General features: G+C 38.5%; 2 protein-coding genes across 4 annotated transcripts; both read right to left on the bottom strand.

Annotated features, from left to right (window-relative positions):
* Positions 1–2062: 2062 nt before the first annotated feature.
* nkain1 (sodium/potassium transporting ATPase interacting 1) lies at positions 2063–9360 on the bottom strand (the record flags this gene model as incomplete). Of its 3 annotated transcripts, none has more annotated exons than XM_079258264.1 (8): positions 9286–9360; positions 8598–8967; positions 7646–7783; positions 7477–7557; positions 6828–7025; positions 6570–6630; positions 4542–4623; positions 2063–3615 (listed from the first exon to the last, which is right to left on the bottom strand). In XM_079258264.1, the coding sequence occupies exons 2-8, from the start codon at positions 8649–8651 to the stop codon at positions 3606–3608; spliced, it is 624 nt and encodes a 207-aa protein (XP_079114390.1). In that variant the 5' UTR covers positions 8652–8967; positions 9286–9360. The 3 variants fall into 3 exon arrangements, with proteins under 3 accessions (XP_079114390.1, XP_079114391.1, XP_079114392.1); XM_079258265.1 differs by having other exon boundaries at positions 9280–9338; XM_079258266.1 differs by lacking the exon at positions 2063–3615 and having other exon boundaries at positions 4538–4623.
* Positions 9361–12755: 3395 nt separating this feature from the next.
* On the bottom strand, positions 12756–20794 carry snrnp40 (small nuclear ribonucleoprotein 40 (U5)). The gene is made up of 10 exons (XM_079258343.1): positions 20593–20794; positions 20046–20175; positions 19827–19920; positions 18990–19155; positions 17260–17382; positions 16394–16514; positions 16231–16313; positions 15946–16007; positions 13195–13298; positions 12756–13003 (listed from the first exon to the last, which is right to left on the bottom strand). Exons 1-10 carry the CDS (start codon positions 20701–20703, stop codon positions 12954–12956), a joined length of 1044 nt encoding a protein of 347 aa, XP_079114469.1. The 5' UTR covers positions 20704–20794; the 3' UTR covers positions 12756–12953.
* Positions 20795–20863: the final 69 nt, after the last annotated feature.

Genomic DNA, 20863 nt, shown 5'->3' with positions numbered 1-20863 from the left:
TATTTTACCCGAGATGTTAGATATAGGGTAGCCTACCTACAATTTAACGTGACGACATTGTTATTTATTCCATGATGATATTTCATGACTTCACTGAGGTGAATTACGGACAAAGCATCGGGGTCTCTACGGTAACCGTGAATGCAGCCATGGCAACGTGCTGCACCCCACGCGTCTACTGGACGCTCCGTTACATCTCCGGAATGTGAACGGACGGTGTGAAAAAGGGGAGTGGGTGGCTCACGAAATAAAAAATATCCCACCCGCCTTATGGGAATGTGTCAACGGCGACCTCGAGGCTGCAGGCGGGAGTGAAGACTGACCTGAACCGGTGTGTGGATGACGTAATGCAGACAGAGAGCGGTTGCCCTTTGAGTAATACCCTTAGGTAATACCTAACTATTTTTTGGGATTGGTTGCTGCAATTATGTGGTTGACATCCCGGATTAAATATTCATGAATATATATTTATTAAAGCTAAATATATACATAAAATGGGTTGGGTAATTGGATTAAAAATAGTCTAAGTGGCGTTATATAATCAGACCACAAAAATTAGTAAAAGATCAGCCCAAATTACCTTTAAAGAAAATGTCTTATTAGATTATAATTACATACATCTTTAGATGATAAAACCTTTATATATAACAAATATGCAAAAGTCTACCACAATAATATGCTCTTTGAAGGATTCACTTTATATTGACTTCATATTTGGTTTTGTTTGCAAATAAGTCAGTACCAAAGATATTAGACAGTGCTGCAAAATCAGCTAAAATAAAACATTAAAAGTTATTCAAATAATCTAAAAATACAAGACCAAATTTAAAATATGTATGGACATACAGTGGGTTTTTTTTTAACTAGAGGAAACCCTTCTGATTTTATGTTAACTATGTATGAATTTCTAAGATATTTACCATTTTGGTGCTGTAAAATGACCCAATGTTTGAGAACTGAAATGACATGTTTGGGTTGTTTTTTAACATCAGTTGTCAGCTCATTCATTTATTTTCTTAACCGCATAGTCCAAATTTGGCAGGGGGGCCCAGCTCCAGTCTTTGAGGACCACAGTCTTGCAAGGTTTTCCATGTATCCCTGTTACAACCCACCTTACTAAAACAAATAACTTATTGTGCAGAACTTCATTGGCTGTTGGATCCATGTAATGAAAGCCAGGTGTATTGGAAGAGGGATACAGTGAAAACATGCAGGGCAGCGGCCCCAAAGGACCGACTTTGTGCACCCCTGAATTATGGGTTGCAGGGAAGCTGGAGCCTATCTCAGCAATCTTTGGGTGTGAGGCAGGGTACACCCTAGATTGCCAGCCCATCACTGGGTCCAGTTTGACAGCTATTAGTTTTATTTGTATATTTTGTGCAATTATCGGTCAAAAACATTTTCAGACAAAAAACTCACGGTCACTTCATTCCAGATGATCAGTTTTATAACAATAATAGTGTTTATCTTACATTTTATTTTATAAATATAATACTATCTTGTTAAATCATGGTTCTTAATACATGTGTTCATTTGATTTGGAAGTCCTGATAAGAAGAATTCAGCTTACAAATAGCATTTTATGAAAGAAACGCAAAACTTGTCATCCAAAAATGTTGTGCCCAGCACTCAGTTTATTCAAACGTTCCATTTTCTTATTGAGACAGTGTGTCTGTGTATAAAAACAGAAGTCACATTTAATGTAGAAAGTGTACTTTTATTATTTCAAACTTAGGTCTGCACCTCATACCTGTCTCCCTCATTCCCTCTTCCTGCTTCCATGATCAACAACAAAAACTACTCAGACTGTATCATTATATAAAATATGATACATTTTCCTTCTAGTCTTATTTGTTGCCATTCTCTGATGGGGATGAGGTCTAGGGATCTACATAACTAGTGAGATAATAAAATAGAATATTAACTGCATATGGACGGGGGAAAAAAGGCAGTGCGAGACTCTGCAAAAAGGGAGAACAAGAGAAACAGGTACAAAGCAAAACTTTGACACATAACCCCTCTGTCTTGGGCGCCCACCCACCCTCCCCTAATGCAACCCTATTTTCTAAATGTAACCAACAAAACAGTCATTGGCTGGTTATTTACATGCACAGTATCCCCACTGCTCCCTCCCCCCAATAGACACACTAATGCCTGATCCCAAAGCCACCTGCATCTCTAATCAACATGTGCAACATGGGCTAAAATAATTTTCCTAGAATAATCTGGTTCTGGTCACATTAACCTGGTTCTGGTTATGAAGTAAACCAAATATAAAGGTAAAGGAAGACTGTATCATGTTGTTTTTTAACTTTAAACTTATTATATGCAGGCATTTTATTGATAACTTTCTACGGGCTATAGCTTTTACATGTGTAGTCCAAAAAAAGAGACACCTGCCAGACAGTATTGCACAGGATTACACCGTCCTGACTGCAGTTTGCCTCACAGATTACTCAAATACTACCGAGCAGCTATTATCAGGCTTAGGGACAAAAGTCAATGAATCAAACTTTGGTGCAGCTCAAATTAATTTTCTGTGAAAATGTAAACTCTAATCATCCTTCATTGAGGTTGCAAGGGGCCCAGTTTATTCTGAAACAGTCCCCACACACACCAGCCTGCTAATGTTAATGCATGCTACAGCACCATATGTCCAGCTCAAAATAGTCCCAACAAATGCGCTATTTACTCCTGTTGGAGTGACCTTCGCTCAAAACTGTGGGGGCCAGCTTGTGTTGGAGGTTATATTAAAAATAAAGCAGAACAAATTGACTAATGCCACATAGAAGCTGGGAAAGCTGGAAATTATCGTAAAATAGACTAAAATCTGGATAGCCTTTTCATTGGATTTTTTTTTTTTTGTGATTAATAAAATATCAAATAATGCCAGATTTATCCTTTAAGGAGTTCACCATTTCAGCTCTCCAGCTTTCTTTAGTTCCCTCGGTAAAACACTTAAATGTCACCAGCAGTTTTAACAGCCTGGGAGGCGGGAAAGATGGCTTTGGGAACAGGAAACTGTAAGACTGCTCTAGTTTGACATCACCACATTCTAAAACGACAACAGGTATGAGCTGTGCCTCTTCATATTATGTGATCCCCACCCCTCCCTGAACACACACACACACACACACAAACACACAGGAGCACCCCTACAAAAATTTCACAGGGGCACAAAGTGGTAAGAGTCCAGGGTGCAACCACAAAGCAGTGGCTTGTCCTGTGGAGTTATACAATCACACACACATACACACACTAGAGGGAGTGTTAAGAGCTGGCAGTTTAGTAAATTGTCTCTTCGGTGATTTGACAGCTCTGGCTCTCTGTATCTCTCCGTTCTTCATCTTGTCACACCACCTGGCATACTGGTCCTTCCCTGAGCTCTGTACATTCTATTCAGGGTTGTACTCCTCTTCCTCAGACACAAGCACACACACACACACACACACACACACACAAATAACTCTCCCTGGGTGGGGTTAAAAGTCCGTTCCTCAGGTAAACTGTGACACAGAGAGTGAGTGTAATCGGGGCGACCCGCCGCTGCTTCCCATCCACAGTGACAACATCAGGGTTTGGCCTTGAGGGGGCGCTACCAACACTTAACCAGCCCTGGAACACACAGAGAATAAGATCAGAGACGTTTTTACAGACAGACATCAACCTGAAAGTAAACTGCACTTAGATATAATCACATGAGAGGAGCACTCCATTAGTGTTGAATTTATTGTAAAGTAACTTCTCAGTCTGTGGAAAGAGCTCTGCTTTATGTGATGCTACTCCATAGAGTTTTATAGAGAGATTTAAAACAAACAAAAAAAGTTATAAAATGGGGGCAGGGTTTGAAATTAAGGGCAAAGATGCTATTGAATTGCTATTAAAGGTGTGTTGGGTCAAGCCTTTCTGGACCATGACTGATGCCAGGAATATGAGCTGCATCCAGGGCAACAACTTTCCCCAAAGAGAAAACATTTGGAGGTATTTCCATCACAGGGAACAAGATCTAAAATAAGATCTAGGGAATTTATTTTAGACCACAAAATTCCCAGTTCTGTGGTTAGTAATTTCTGAAAGTGCAGAAACTGGCTGAAAGACTTGCAGTATCTCGTGCATGTAGCATTTTTATTTCAGCCTGTCCATTGTAGCGTCTAATGTTCAACCCAGAAAGCACTTATAAAGCACTCTGTTATGAAAAGTGCTTTAAAAATAATATTGTATTGGCCATTAATCTCTGACTCAACTGGTACATTCCCAGCAACTTGTTCAGAGGGTGACTGGGAATTGGGAAACTCACATGATGATTGCATACCTTAAAAAAAGTTCCCAAGATAAAAGTTCCAGGTACTTTGAGTGGAAACATGTTAAGAAAATCAAGATATTTTGCCAACTATGACTTGAATTTGACTAAATCTTACAATATGTCTCCTACAAGTCCACAGAATGCAAAGTTAATCAAAAGTGGTCCAAAACAAAAAACGTCCACATTAAGTTTATAAATGGAAGAGGTGAATGTAGCAAATGTTATTTTTATGACTCACGTGTAAAGAGGCTGCAGCTGCAGATGAGAGGACTTCTGAGGAGGCTGGTAGCCGTACGAGTCAAACCCACCGATGAAATCAACTTCAAAACGAGGGAAAGAAAAGAGATAACATCATTCCACACAATCTGTCCAGGTATTAGAATGAAACAACCAGGGCATTTGGCTTTTCATTAAAACATTAAATCTGCTCTGATATCTGAAATACAGATTAAACACTGATAAATCTTCTTTCCCATTTCTTTTGCTGATAGTTTTCTCATCTTTTTTTAATCAATTCAAAACACACGGCTTTGGATGACAAAGAGAGGAATTGCTTCTCAGTTTAATATCTTTTAAAGTTTTGATCTATCATTATCTTTTGGAGACATATTGGTATAATGGGGTAACTTAGGCTAATAAATACCAAGAAATGTGTTCTCAATATTGCAAAAAAATAAAATAGTCCAAATACAAAATCAGAAACCTTAAAACTGACAATCTTTCAATTTTCTTTCAATATTGATGTGCAATATGAGTTTATGGTCATGAATATATTTTAAATGCTTGGGCAATTTTCATTAAAGCTGCTTAAATCTGTTGCTCAACAGTTCATGGTTTCCTTTCCAGGATGTTCTTGTTTCCGTTAATCCTGTTGTTTTCACTAAGGAACAGACCAGTATTGCAAACACACTAGTTTGACTAAAGTAGTATATTAATAAGAAGCCATGCAGCTGCCATGTGTACAGAATATGTTTTGGCATTGTGTTGCTGACAGAATCAATGTTTTCTTTGGCAAAGATACACTGATATTATGGTTCAGATGCTTGTACATATTTTTCAGCTTTAACTCTATAAAGCCAAAATGTAATAAATGGTAAAAATACCATAAAAGATTTCAGTTTAAAATGTTGAACTTTTCATCCCAGTTGGGCTTTAAAGGGTTAATTATTCCTCCACAAACTGGTAAGTTATCTAATGTCAGGCACAAAAGGCTCATTAAGCCATCATGGATGCTGTTTTTTCAGTAACCACATCATCTGGCTTTTTTTGGCTTTAACAAGCTAGATAATAACACCCAGAGAGCTGGATGTCCATAATTTCCAAAATCAGATCAGTCTGACCACATGTCTGCTTCAGTTTTGTCCATCTAACATGAACTCATGCTTCTTTTCCTTTTTTTAACACAAGTTAGAAGTTAAATTAGTCCATTTGTGGATGCCGTAGTGAGTTTGTACTCACTGTCTTTTAAATACTGTACAGCCTGGGTGTCTTAAAATAACAACCATTCATTACTACTGCTTTTTTGTCCTATATGCTGTTTAAGATAAAATACCACAAATCTTTATTCAAATTACCCTAAACTCTTCTTTTGAAATGTTGTATTTATGAACATTATATTAAGATTGTATAAAAATGTACTCATACATTTTCAGTAATCAGTTTGTCCTTCTTGTTGCTGATGCTTCTTTTTAACTTATATATCACTTACAGATAACATAAAATTATTCGCATAAATACTGAAACAGGTCAGAACAATTCCATGTTCATAACAAGCATCACAGTTTCCTCATAATGACAACTGTTATAAATATAACAACATGCTGATAAGACATTAGAGATACACTCTGCACTTCCTCTAACGGGAAATCAAGTATCTGACATCATGCACTGCTTCATTTCTCCCACTCAGGAAAAAATAAAGCGCTGATGAGAGGTACATCGCGGGAAGGACACATCAGACGGACAGATGGCAGACCTGACAGACGGGCACTTGCAAGCAGACAGACATTGTCATGGTGGGAATATTCCAGCACACATAATACTCCCCACAGATGGAGCGCTCAGATCACCCAGAGGGAATCCTCTACACTGATAGCACTAAGCATGACTCATGCAAGAAAAAACAATGAGATAACATCACTCACACCCAAAGCCATATTTCTCTAAAACAAGAGCCCTCTTGACAGAAGGACAAGTAAACTTAATCAAATGAATAAGACGCTGGAAAACCATCAACAAGCTTTTCGAATAAGATAAAAGCACTCACAGCTGTCCTCGTCATCCTGGAAGACTTTGCTTACATAGCAGGCGTACACGAAGCCAAAGAGCTATCAGAGAAAAGATGGTCAGAAATATGGAGCCTTGTTACATAAAGCCGAGTCACTGCAGATGTAGAAGTGTTAATTCAACATTAATCAGAAAATGTGTTCACAAAACGTGAAAAGTCAGCAAAACGCTGCGAATAATAGGTGTAAAGTTTTACAAACACGAAAACAGAAAATTCAAGTTAGCGTTATGTACATACAGCCAGAAGAATCTGAATGGCCGAACTCAACACTTCAATGTACTGGTAGTCAAGGAGACACCCGGATACGGTGATGACGTGGTGGTCGTCAGGGGCCAATCGAGAGTCCAGCACCGGTGTCACTAGGCAACCGGGACCGTGCTCCATCCACCACGAACGATGGAGCGATGTGTTAAAAGTCATGAGGAAGTCCCGGTCCTGAACACACACAAAGCAATGTTTATTTCAACAATCACTATCAACTTAGATTACAACTTTTTCCCTCAAAGTATAGTGTTATTTTCAAGATGCCAATGTGGGATCAACCTTTAGAGGCTGGAACCATATACATGTGGTACTGTATATGATGTTTATCTTAAAAGGGATGCATGTTTGTGGATCAGACTTAAAAGAAAATGTATTTTAGTTACAAGTTTAAGTTTCAAAACTGGGTTGAAATGAGTTAATAAAATGATGGAAGGAAGAATTCACTGCTAGATACTGTAAGCAGCCTGTCATGAGGAGTTACAAGTAAATACACCTATAGGTAAAGTCAAGCCATAAAAGTTGAGAATATGGGATTCATGTGCATAAATGATTATCAAAACAGCTGCAGTACAAAGAAATAGTGTTTCTCATGAGAACAATGGTGTTATTAAGCACTCCTTACCTGAGACAGGTTCCCAACCTCCAGGTAGAAACAAATAATGAAGGAGTTCCATCCTACCCAAAGAACCAGCCATACTGCATACTGCCAAGAAGATAGAAGCATCAGTAGTTGGATGAAAGGAGCTTTAACCATTAACATCAACAAAAGGTGATGAATATGCAGCACTCACAAAGATGAGGTATCGGAAACGAAACTGCACAGTCCCGAACATGCCCAGGATGACGGCCATAATGTGCAGGAAGTTGGCCAGAATGGGAGCCCACTGGTAGCCCAGAAAATCAAACACCTGCCTCTGGAGGGCTGCCACCTGGAGACACAGAGGAGGGAAGGGGAAGAGGGGGACATAAACACAGACACACATACACATGAGCCCATTAGAAAAGAGATTAAACACATGTAATTGGGGACCTACACAAAAACAAACACTCATGCTTAATCAAGGATTCACATACATCAAATACGAACGCACAAACACACAGCGACAAATACACAGGTCTGCCGCAGTTGTTTCCATGGTAACTGCCTGGAGCACCAGCCAGTCCAGAGACTGTAGAAGAGGAGCACCCCCCCCCCCCTCCCAAAAAAAGGCTCTGCCAAACTAATGAGAATCTATGGGCCAAATCCCCCTGCTGCACAACAACTCATCCACCCTGCAAACAAAAGCCTTCATAAGTGGCGCTCACAGTGCTGCTGTACCTCTCTGCATCACCTCAACACTAAACACACATTATACTGATACATATTACATACTTATTACATCTCAGTTGGAAAAGCAACATCCCAGTTTAACTTTGGGGTTGAGACCAAATGCTGGACATGGCCTCCTTGTACCCTGTGCTCAACATTGACAAGGTTTTGCCTGAATGGGACTATCACCCTTCTCTTTACAAACATAGACAGACCACCCTGAGACCAAACACTCCCCCCTCCATTGCCTGTTCACTATCCTTCAAAGAAGCACACACCCTTGCCTTTAATGTGGCATAGTACCCCAGCAGCTGCAGCTCCAAGCTTTTTTTTTAGTCTTTACTGACAAAAATGTCTGATTACAATGTGCGCGTCTGCAGCACGCTGCTCTAATTATATCGCGGTGGAGAGAAGCACCAAACATGCACACTTACCAGCTGCAGTGAGCATATCACCAGCAGCGTGCATCTGCCGTCGCACTTCCCCATTTTGGAGGGCTCAGGACGCGGCTTGGAGCCGCGGAGGCTCCGGGGAAATGATGGGTCCCCGGTCAGATCCAGTCTGCCTGGTCGCCTCAGCTCACACCATTCCCGGATGAACAGACCCGCACAAGGCCGCCGCCTCTTCCAGCAACGCTGGTCTGCCTCTTCTTTTCACAGTGGGTGACCCATCCTGGCCTTTGATTTTTGTCGGTAAATTCCTGTTTTCAGGCAGAAGAGGGGGTGAGGAGGAGTTGGGGGTGGGGGTCCACTTCACACCGGCCTGCTGTAAGGTCCGACAAACACCGAATCACCTCGGCCACACCTTCCGAAGAGGGGACACACAAAGACACAAAGAGAGACGGAAAGCTGTCATGATCTGCCCCAGGCTACAGACAGAAATGAGCGTCATATGATACCGGATCACACGGAGGCGGTGGGGAGGAGCGGACCGACCCCGCAGTGGTACTACGGCTTGGCTACGCGCAATCCGCTACGGACACAACGGGCTTCTTGCCCGTTGTGAATCACGGATTTCTAGGAGCGAAACAGTCCTCGTCCCCCCGCTCACCCCCGCATCTTCCGTTCCTCGAGCTGTTCAGAGAAAGGAACAAAGTTAAAGGTCGGATCTGCTCACCAGTACCTGGATATGGCCTCCTTCGCTCCGACTCGCGCAGCGTCTTTTGTCAACAATCGGTGCCGGGGCGAGCGCAGGAGGAGCCGGCGGGGGAGAGAGAGACGAAGGGGGTGGGGGCTCTCTCACAGTCACCGCGACCCCTCGAGGAGGAGCTGCACGGATTCTGCAGATCCGCGTGCGTCATTGCGCGCGACAGAGTGGCAGCCCCACGAGGCGCTTTAGAAGAATCACAAAAGGGCAGCAGAAAGCATTGAAACAGGGGAAAAGGCAATAAACTGCCTGCTTTCTTATCTGCTGCTGCTCAAGAGCAACTAAACTGCTCAATATAATAAACTTAGTGGCCTATTTGTTTGGCTAGCAAACACCAGTAAAATGGCAAAATAATTACAGAGTTTTTTACAGTGAACAACCCTTTCATAAAACATCGGTTTAGTTTATATGCAAGTTTATTATACTTTTATTAGACATAAAAAATGCATAAACTACGTTAATCTTTAATCTCTCCCCTCTTTAAATTTATTGACCCATGATGCCTTTAAGTCTAACTGGATTGAATTATGCACTCTCAAAAATAGAGGTACAAGATAAGGACATTTCTGTACCTATAGGTACATTTTAAAGAAATGTTCTCTCAAAAGTACAATACTGGTCTTTAAGAGACCAGAAGCACACCTTCAGAGTACGAAAAAGGGTTCAAAGTGACATAAAGTACAAATTTGTACCATTTCGACCATAAGGGTACCTGCAGCATTGAAAAATGTAATGTTAATGGCTGTAATGTTACAAACTAGAGCAGAGTTGAGTGATGACAGTAGTACTACTTAACAGTTATTTACTACACCAGACAATGAAGGTCAGATGCTGCAAACTAAGTGTATAGCCGGTCAGTATTTTGAGTTTTTGAAGATTATTTCTAGATTAAAGATAAGATAATATTGCTAAGTTACATGGACCAGGCCTAATGCTGTGAAAACATAAAAAAAAACATAACTTGATAAGGTGAGGTTGAACTTGATAAGGTACAAAAATAGACTAGAACTGAAGGGTACAGAAATGTTTCTCAAAAGAGTACACCCCCAGTGACAAGCATTTGTACCTTTTTAGGTACAAGCTGGTACCTCTATTTTTGAGTGTGTGTCTGCTGAATTCTTGTTTAGATAGTAGGCTGTTTAGTCGGTTTAATTGGTTTCCCTGTTGTTTTTCTCCTCCTTCTTTTTGAAAACTTTTTCAAAGCCTTTTGAGAGAGGGGCTGCAGTGACCTTGTGGATTTAAGTCCAAAGTGTAATAAGCCTGGAGAAAGATTTTTTTTAAAAATTAATCTGTCATGTCAGAAGAAAACTGACTAAATCAGACAAATCAGACAAAGAATAAACTTTTTAAAAAGTTGTTTTTTGTTTTTTTAACACTCAACACAATAGATTTTCTCCCCAAAGGAATAAAACTGCCGATGTATTGATAATAAATTAAAAATTTTCACTTAAATTATAATTAAGATATAAAAATGGCATGCCCACTTCAATGTTCAATAATAGGGGGTGTCTCTCTTCACAGGAAGAAACAGCTGAAACAGGAAGGAAAACACAAGTAGGAGAGTATTTTGAATCACATCTCTAAAGGATTGTAAAAAAAAAAAAAGTTGATCTTACAATTTAAATCAATGAACAATCAAAGGATATCATTCAGGGTCAGGTTCTGTGTGGAACCTATCAAACAAAGCTGGGACTGCAGTTTTACAACTCAGAGTTCTCACTTCATCCATTGAGTCATTTCTTCACTCAGACATCACAGTAAAAATGGTAGCGAAAATATGGCAGCTTCCTTGTATGTGGACCCATAGCAAGTAGAAATAAATGTCTAATTTTGAGGAAATAAAAAAACATGACACTTATTTTAGTAAAATGATGGAAATAGAAAGTTTTTTTATGATAGCATATATTGTAGCCTATTTTTTGGTCATTGGCCATTGACTGTGTTACACAGTGCACCTTTCAAATCTGCCAATCGGAAGAAAGATTTAGCTCATAAATGTACATAGGAAGATATTTTCAGGGTTTAAACTGTATAAAGTCTTATTGAAAATGTAGAAAAGGATCAAACACTAACATGCTCAAAAATTGTTTATTTCATGACAGTGTAATTCTCATAAATAAAAATAGAAAAAGTTATAAGTCTTTTGGAATTGAAGATACTAATTGTTGCAGCTTTGCAAAATGATTCCATTTCATATGAGTTCATGGTTGTTGTCTGGTTCTCCTTCTCACAATGCTCTCTATATTAAATAGGAGATCAATCTAGTCTACAGACAGGACATTTAAGCACAAACGCTATATCGAAACAAATTTGTGTGATTATGTGTAAGAATTAGGACGGACATCATTTTGCTGAAATAACCACTTACCTACCAAGTAAAGTCATCACCTTCACTGCACGCGTCTCCAAAAATGCTATACATATCTGGACTTACAGCATCATCACACATGCACCACAGCTTTCACATCAGCTGGGCACCAGTATACTGCTGGTTGCTGGTGTGTCAACACTGGATTAATCTCGATATCAGAATTGGATTACTTTTATCAATAAAGTAAAAACAGGGAGAAAAGAAAAATCTGATGCCAGATCCATGCTGCCTGTCAGGTCTCACACATGGCAGCTACAACTGAAGAAGCTAAGCCAGTACCCCTCAAGCTTGGGTCTTCTACTGACGAAGACTGTATGATGACATTTGAAAAAAGATTTACAATTTACATTTCAGGCTGATCAATCACTCAAATTCATTTAGAGTAAAGCCTTCATGTTGCTGGGCTGTTGCCAGGCAACCAATCAGGTAGGTGATTAACATAAGCTCATTCTGATGTCCTCACATCTTATGAACTTAACTGTTTGAATAAATTGTTTATTTTGCAAAACTCTCGGTTATAATGGAGACTGAACTCTCAACCATAAACCTTCAGGAATAAAACTCTTATTACTATTTCTGTTTTGCTTCCATATACTTAACACCCTCCCACTTTGGTTCTGGTTAAACTGATGTGAGCATAGCCTGGTTCACCATAAAACACAGAGGTTCTGAGACTAGAGAATGGAGCTGGTGCCAGAATCAGCACGGAGTTCTGCTACACAGGAAGTCATATCTGTAATTTACTCCCATACTAAATACATAATGCACTTTACTCATTTCTCTGATAACATCCCAGATGGGTCTTTCACATTTCTAAAATAAGAGTGACCGGATCAAATGTAACAGTAAGTTATATATAAATTCTTCACTATTGAAAAGTCAACCAGTTGTAACAGATTTTTCCAATCTGCACCACATTTAACCCCTCGCTTTCAACATGAATTATTAAAACCTCCGGCAGTGGAGCCACAGCTACACCTTTTAGAAAACAGCAAAGTTAAGCAGGTAAAATATAAACTCTCACAGCAAAACATCACAGTGATAAAATGATCCAACAAGCCATTTTTACACAATAAAGAAGTTTATTAGAAAGTAATCAATCAGAGTAAAAAAAAACACTGTGGGGGCTCCTGCGGCTGTCCGCAATAAACTTCGTCCTGAGGTTGTTCTGAGAAGCTGAAGCACGTGAAATTACAGACTCCTAACCCACCTTTACATACTTCCAAGATAGAGCACACACATCCTCACATACAATAAAAAGTACACACACACCCTACTGGATTTCTCCCATGTACAGGCGTTTATCACTGGCGCCAGACAGCACTGTGTGGAGATAAAAGAGAAAAACGACTGAATTAATTTTCTAGGAGAACATTAGGAAATCTTCGACTTATTCTGACTCTGCTTCAAGTCCAGCTCGTGTTAAAGTAAGAAAAAAAACTTCTTCTGGATTTTTCATTTAATTATTGTAATTACAAAATTTATTCTGAGACTGAGGCAGCCGTGTGACCCACCTATAGGCTCCTCTGGGTGGAAGACCACTTCATTAACAGAGCCGGCGTGACCCGGCAGCTTGTACAGGATTCTACGGGATGTGGTGTCCCAAATATACACAAACCTGCAAGTCAAACGCAGTGTTTAGAGGAGTTATTTAAATCTTACCAAACAGCTGTTTGAAAGCCAAAATCAGACTAAAACTGAAATATTATATTTCTGAAATAAAAAGAAAATTCAAAATGACCCGTTTGATCTGACTTTAGTTGATTTGAATTATTCTAACAGTATTTGAAATTTTTAAATTTCTTCTTATGTTATTTATTTTAATAGCGTTGTAGCACGTTGTTTAGCGTTGCTCTGACAAAGTGCATTATACATAAAGCTCAGTTTCCTAATTGTTTTTCAAAAAAACTCATAATAGACATGGCTGAAAGTGGACCATGACCTTTCTGCTTCACTTTATATTAAGTAGCTCATTTAATTTGTTAATGCGGAGATGAATGAGATCTTTTCTATTATCCACTTATGAGCACACTTCTATTCAAACCATTCCTATAAACTAAGTATTATAAGACTTCTTTACCAAACTAACCCAGGACTCTAACTACCTACCAAGGTTTGATCACCTTAGCTCTGTTTTATATAATTTCTTCCTGGGATCTTTTCATTTCATTTCTTACTTCAGTGCATTGGTTCTTCAAACAACTGTAGCGTTAAATCTGTTTATAACTTTTAAAAGATTTTTTTTCTTCAAAAAGAAAAAAAAGATCAGTGAGAAATCTTTCCTATCTTACATTTTCAAATATATTTGCATGTATTCTCTGACCTGCAGACCAGCTGCTGCTTTCAGTCTGATCATCAAAGCTATGAGCCGAAGACGGCCGTCAAGAGGTAAACACAAGCATGCATATCATTACAATAGGATGGGAAGGAATCATTTTGTTTTTCTAGCCAGAGGAGAAACATTTGCTTTTACATTTTTTATAATGCTTTAATTTTCAAACAATACTGAGAATCCTGAGTTCAATGGCAGCAAACTGCAGTTAAACCTGAAAGTTAACCTCCTGGAAAATTTCTAATTTTATGCTTTTAGTTTCTTCAAAGGCTGAGATTTAAACGTTACAATGGAAAGTTTTCTAGAACAAATTGATTATTGAAAGTTTTTTTTTTAAATGACTGAGTACATACGCTGATTACATTTACACTTTCTACTTATCTTGTATTTAAATTTCATCAAGAGCATTTTCATTTTAAAAAAACAAAAAAACAAAAAAAACCCACCATCTTGATTGGTCTGCTGATTTATAACTTTGACTGCAGGTTATTTAAAACATTTTCTTCTTCAACTCCTAATGAAAGTGATTTGGGATTATACTGAGACTAAAGTGATTAGAAACTGTCAAGGTGACTATAATGTTAATTCCTTTTATAAAAAAATATTTAGAAATTTCTAAACTTATCAACCTGAACTTGAGGACACATGTTTGAGTTTGTTCATTATTTGTTCATAAGATTTAGTTTGTATTACAGGCGGACGTGTTTAAACAAAATCCAGATATTTAATTATCCAGTGTTGGAATGAAAAAGGTTGGATCTTGCAAACACTGAACCAAACATATCCAGCCTGATATTTATGTCATCATTGTAACTAAAAAAGCTAACGGACACAATGAAAACACTGTGGTTTTCTGTGAAAAGAAGAAAGGAAAGAAATTAAACTGAGACTGAATGGTTTACAGCCGGATACAGAAAAACTCACTTGACAACCTGTCAGGTATTGCAGGGCACAATGAGGACTGCTGAATGGGATCATGTTTGAGCAGAGGCCCAGTAATCAAGCTGAGGAGACGGCGATCCAGTAGTACAGAGAGTAGGCCAAATCTGACAGCTAACATGAAATACCATCACTGCAAAAAGCACCACTAAACCAAAAAATAAAAAAACTTTTTCCAGGAGAGGACAGTCACTGCTGCAGCTATGACTAAAGGAGCTTTTTCTCCACAAAGAATCAATCAGTTTTGACTCTTTTTCTTTAAATCACAACAAATTCTTTAAAATAATTTGATCATTTTTAATTTCTTTGAAGGAAAATAAAGTTGTTTTTTTTTTTTTACACCAAACGTCAAAATCAATTAAGAATCCTGTGTAACGTCAGTAAAGCTGAAATCTTTCCAGCTCTTTCTATGACTGGTGACTTAAGTTTGTCTCAGATAAACTCCTGGTCAACACTGAAGTCCATCACTTTGTTTTTACATAATAGATTCTAAATCAATTCAACATCGAATGCTACTGTAATAGTCAAAACTGCCTTTAAAAGCTGGAGATAAAATGACTCAAATGATACACAAGTCATTTTGTCTCACAGTAATGAGTGCTGTGAAAACACAACATTCTTCATTTCATCAAAGTATGTGGTAATTTTTCCAAAAAAGTATTTTTTTTTCTTTTTAGATATAAAAGCTTGATTTTATTTGATAATAAAGAAATCCATTGACAATATTTATATTAAATTGAGGATACGGGTGAAAAAGTCATTTGTTTAAATTTCCTGGGGTGTAGATTTACTTTCTAAAAGAAGGTATTAGATAAGCTGGTAAGCAAATAAAATAAATGTATTTTTCCTGTCATTCAGGCCAGTCTCATAGCTGTAACCTCTGAAGGTGTGTTTGAGGTGCTGCATATATAAAATCAGCTCGATTTAATCTCCGTCTATAAATGTGTAACAACTAAACATTCATGTTTTATACATTTGTGTGTTTACTTCTCACCTGTCAGCTGAGCCTGCAGCTATCTTACTGCCATCAGTGGACCAGGAGCACCGCAACAAGTTCTAAATAACACACAAAGATGGTATGGATTGCACCAGAAATAAAACATGGCCATCACCAATCCCAGTAATGAAGTGAAAGCTGAGCGTTTTGTTTAAAGAAAAATCTAAAAAGCTATACCATGCAAAAGTGGCTGCACATGTCATATCATTCACAGCAGAATAACATCTGCTAAAGTACTAATTTATAGGGATATTTTACTGTTAGCGTGGTAAAAAACTCTACCTTTTCAAAGTTGTGAACATTGCCCTGGAATATTTTGACACATCTTTCCTTGGGGGCAAATGGTCTCACATCCCAAATGCGGACTGCAAAGAGACAAAGACATCACTGAAAGGTTTCAACCAGATTTCAATCATGATGTAAACCAAATAAAAAGCTGTCCTACCTGTGTTGTCCATAGAGTTTGACAGAAGGTACGACCCCTCAGAGCTCAGACTCAGGCCGGTAACCGAGTCACCGTGGCCGTGCATGTTGTAAATGAGCTTATTCTGCCTCAGGTCCCACACCTGCAAAACACAAAACAGTTTTCACAAAAACATACACAAATACAGACAGAGAGAGACGTGTATGTAGAGAACTACATATGCTAGATGTGTAGCCACATCCAGAAGCCAAAAAACAATCTGTAATGGTTGAGATCAGAATCCAAACAAGGTTAACTCATGGGTAATATGGATCCCAAAACTGTTCTGATCGAGCCCTGCATGTTTGTCTATTACAATCCTATCAGAGTATTTTGGCTGAAACATTAAGATCATAGAGTAAAAGGCTGAGATTACTCTAAATAAATAACTCATACAATTAAACCAAAACAATTTCACATCATAATTTCTAATTCAAGCAGGACCACCAAAACAAAGAAATGAATTTGTTTAACAAATGCAGAAATGTTCTTACTTTCAGAATTAAACATAGCGCTCAGTTCTACTGTTGTTTTTCTTCAATCTGATTTCACCAAATGTTTAAGAGATGCCATCATTCACCACATTTCTCCCTTAAAGATGATGGGTCCCCACTATCCTTCCAGTTTCAACGATAATAATGCACTGCTCCAGGTGGCAGAAGTGCAATATTAGTTTCAGCATGTGGGTGGTGTCTTGGCGAATTAGCAAACCTAACTTCTAATTTATTATTAATATTTGCAGTCACAACCAAAATGAATTTCTGAACAGAACTTTTAAATAATTTTCAACACATGTAATTCACTAAGAACAATTTGTTTGCTGAACACTCTGTAGTACACTTTAGTACCTTGATGTCATTATCGATGCCTCCAGACAGGATCTGATCACTGGTGTCGTTGAAAGTCACAGCCAGAACCTGGTAGGTGTTCTGGAAAGTGTGAATGGCCCCTTTCTTGCGGACATCCCACAGCTACAGTGCAGATAAACACAAAACAGGATTTAACAAATGTAAATAAATAAATAAGATAAATGCTAAAGAATGTCACAACAATAACATTCAGTATGGTGTATGTAACAGAATATGAACCCATGTTTCAGTGGAAATATTCAAATAAGAACATTTGTCTACATGTGTATCATTTCCAGGCTTGAAAATGGTGAAATGACAACATCCTGGTAGGTAGTTAGTTTTCTGTCCAGTAGTGTTGGATCATGTGACAGCAAGAAAAGTCATTAAGGATTAAACTGTAATCTGTGCCAGTGTATAGTTTCCGAGCCATAATTATGCATATTTAACTTGTATAGTAATACTAAAGAACATGAACCAGCAACCTGTCAGAAGCCCCTTTCACTGGTCATTTCTGTCATGATCAGCTCCTTTCTGAACCACTTCTACTCATTCACAAAATAACCAAAGAGGCCAGTTTAATCATGCACCTATGTGTCCTTTCACAAATTATTACAGAATTGTGGAATCAGAGGAGACATGACGTTAACTCAGCCAGTCTGTTTGATTTATACCCAACGCCACAAAGTTAGTAATAAAGTTATGTAGTGTGTTACAGTAAGATTCAGGTCGTTACCTCAATAAGACTACAACATCAAGGGTTAAAACTCTTTTGTTCCTCATACCATTGCCTTGTATAACCCCTTAAAGTGCTTAAAGACACTGTCACTTTTTTTTTTAAACAACCAAGTGAGTGTAAACAGATAAACCGCCAAGTCAAAGGTCAGCCTGTTGAAAAATCTTGAAGTGTGTGACCTTCTACCACAGATAAGTCATGTAGTGTCAATCAAACAAGACTTCAAAATTCCCAAGGAACAATATTCCAATCAATTCAATGATCTAACAGTGTCTCAACTTAACCCAGCATCAAGATCATGAGTAAAAATCAGTTTAAGAGAGTTGTTGGTGACATAGTGGCAAATTATACCCGACTTGCAGCAGCACTGGAACAACCTTGAGATCAAAAATAGATATGAAACAGTGTCAACAACTGCAAAAGTGTGAAAAATGAATGTGCTGAACATCTCAATAATACAATCTGGAGCAGTGCTTCTCAAACCACAAACCCCAAGATGACAAACATTAGTGTCTGCAACCCTCACCCCAATGATGAGTAACTAATAGTGGGTCATATCAAATGGTTTATTCCACAGTTACCCTCTAAATATAAGGCTGAAAAACTGTCAGAAACTTCATACATAAGGCGAGAAAGTGTTTTTTGTGAATTCAGTTCACTGTTGTGAGACGACACCAACATGCCCCAAATCAGTGTCTTATGCAGAGATGATGCCAAATTCAGATTTTAATATGGTATGTGTATTAACTTTGCTGCTTATGCGTTGATGTTTTTAAAAAATAGGTGCTAATTTAATAGATTTATCTCTGCATTAATAGCTGAATTTCTAAAAGCCCTCGTAAAAATCCCAAATTCAGCAGATAAATGTACGCTATATAATTATCTGACAACCCCTGATATTAACATGTCACTTCTAGTTAAGAACTATTGATCTAAAGGTCCAGAATAATAATATCTAGAGAAGTAAACATTCTCATCATAAGAAATGTCTCACCTTGACCGTCCCATCATCGCTGCCAGTGCAGACCAGCTGTGGTCCGCGTCTAGCCGGATAGCAAGTGTTAACAAAGGAAGTGTGACCCTTGAGACGCTTGATCCTCTCCCCTGTTTCACTGTCCCACACTCCTACGGTTTTGTCTGTGCTTGCTGAGAACAGAACACTGAAAGGCAGAGAAATAAAATCACAACTAGCCATCCACCTCATCAAGCAACAGGATTAAACAGTGAAATAAGATGAGTGGGTTTATTGTTTTTTGGGCAATGATTTCAGACCAGCCGGTAACTTTTAACAAACAGCACATATGGGTTTCTCAGAAAATAAATGTTTGTAAGCAAATATGCTGGTCAAGTTATTACAAATGACAACAAATTCACAGTTCTGACTGAATCTGACTTAGAAATAACCTAAACAGGTTTGAACATTTTTTATGTTGTTCAAATACAGATTTCCAAACTGTGATTACTGAACTTTAGGTGCAATAACTCAGGTGCAAGGTAAAAGTGTAGACGACTCTCTGACCTAGGTCTTAGTTACACTGCATCTGTATATATTGAATAAATGGCCAATTATTCGACTTATATATTCATCCATTTTTTTCTACTCTTTTATTTTTTTTTATAGCTCTACAGTGCCTAACCCAACCGTAACTGTATGTATGTACACTACCAGTCTAAAGTTAATTTTGCCTTTTGTACAATGACAATAAAGTTTTATTCTATTCTATTCTATTATTTAGGAAATCAAGTTAGGTTTACTGTGTAGTAGGTATTCATGGACAACTAAACATTGTATTTATTTGTTTTTTCCCATTTTACTAGCAGCCATTCATACCTGCCATCTGTGTTGTAATGCAGCTCCATCACCGCTCCACTGTGGCCCTTCAGAGTAGCATAATTCTCACAGTCTCCATACACATTCCACATCACTGCAGAAAATAAACATGTTAGAAAAAAGTTTTTCACAGTTACACAAAGTACAAAAAAGTTTGAACAAATCTCTGTCAGCTGTAGATTCATCTGCTGGTTGCTGTGGTTTGTGCTACCCACTTACATATAAGTCTGTCGAATCCTGAAGATGCAAGCGTGGCTCCATTGGGGTGAAACTTGCAGCAGTATACCTCACCCTCATGTCCAGACATCAACATGATGGGAGCCTGCAGGCTGGAGGTCCGTGGAGGGCCCTGAGGGAGACATTTCACAGATTAACACAGTGGCTGACTGACTGGCTTTTCACTTCAGAGATAAGTGCTCATAAAGTACAAAAAAGATACACCTAAGATTGATCATGCTCTAGAAATAGTGTTTACATGGACTACAATAAAACCTAATAAACCTATCAGTATCCAACTTATAAAACTTTATGAAAAGACCAAATAAAAACTTTTCGATGGAAATTTACTGTTTTGATATTTTCCAGTTAGCTGTCAAGCTATCAGCCTGTTTACTTGCCAACAGGAAATAACATTCATTCAATTTATGCAGATAAAATCTGACTGCCGTTAAAAAGCACGATGGTTTCACAGTTATGTGATTAAAAGTTTTTAAATGCTTCTTCATGGGCTCTTAAGTTACAGCAGCTACTGTACTGATGTTCGTACCGCAGCCACGAGTTGCTGAGACTGTGCCGCCGCCACCAGCTCCGTCCGGGGCCGTTTTAGAGCGGAGGGAACCACCGCCATGTCTCCGGCTCTCTTCTTAGGTTCAATCATACTGGATCAGTCGATAAACAGCGGCAAATTTGTCTCACCTCGCTGTTACACTTAACAAAATGAATGGTTGTCTTTCAAGAGAATCGTTGAATGTAGTAGAAACGTCGAAGAACACAGACTGAACTACTTCCTGTAGTTACAAGGCCTGTGATTGGTCGAA

The sequence above is a fragment of the Telmatherina bonti genome (genome assembly GCF_933228915.1).
Source record: "Telmatherina bonti genome assembly, chromosome: 19".
Taxonomy (NCBI): Eukaryota; Metazoa; Chordata; class Actinopteri; order Atheriniformes; family Telmatherinidae; genus Telmatherina; species Telmatherina bonti.
The sequence above is the reverse complement of the archived record's forward strand: the minus strand, read 5'-3'. Positions and strand labels throughout refer to the sequence as shown.

What these genes read in the sequence shown, in the direction of transcription:
- snrnp40 (XM_079258343.1), bottom strand. Translation starts at nt 20,703, where the DNA reads ATGATTGAACCTAAGAAGAGAGCCGGAGACATGGCGGTGGTTCCCTCC. An exon ending in GCGATGATGGGACGGTCAAG is followed by an intron (nt 17,383 to 18,989) that starts GTGAGACATTTC and finishes TCTGCACTGTAG; the next exon opens with CTGTGGGATGTCCGCAAGAA. An exon ending in GCTGCAGGCTCAGCTGACAG is followed by an intron (nt 13,299 to 15,945) that starts GTGAGAAGTAAA and finishes TTTGACTTGCAG; the next exon opens with GTTTGTGTATATTTGGGACA.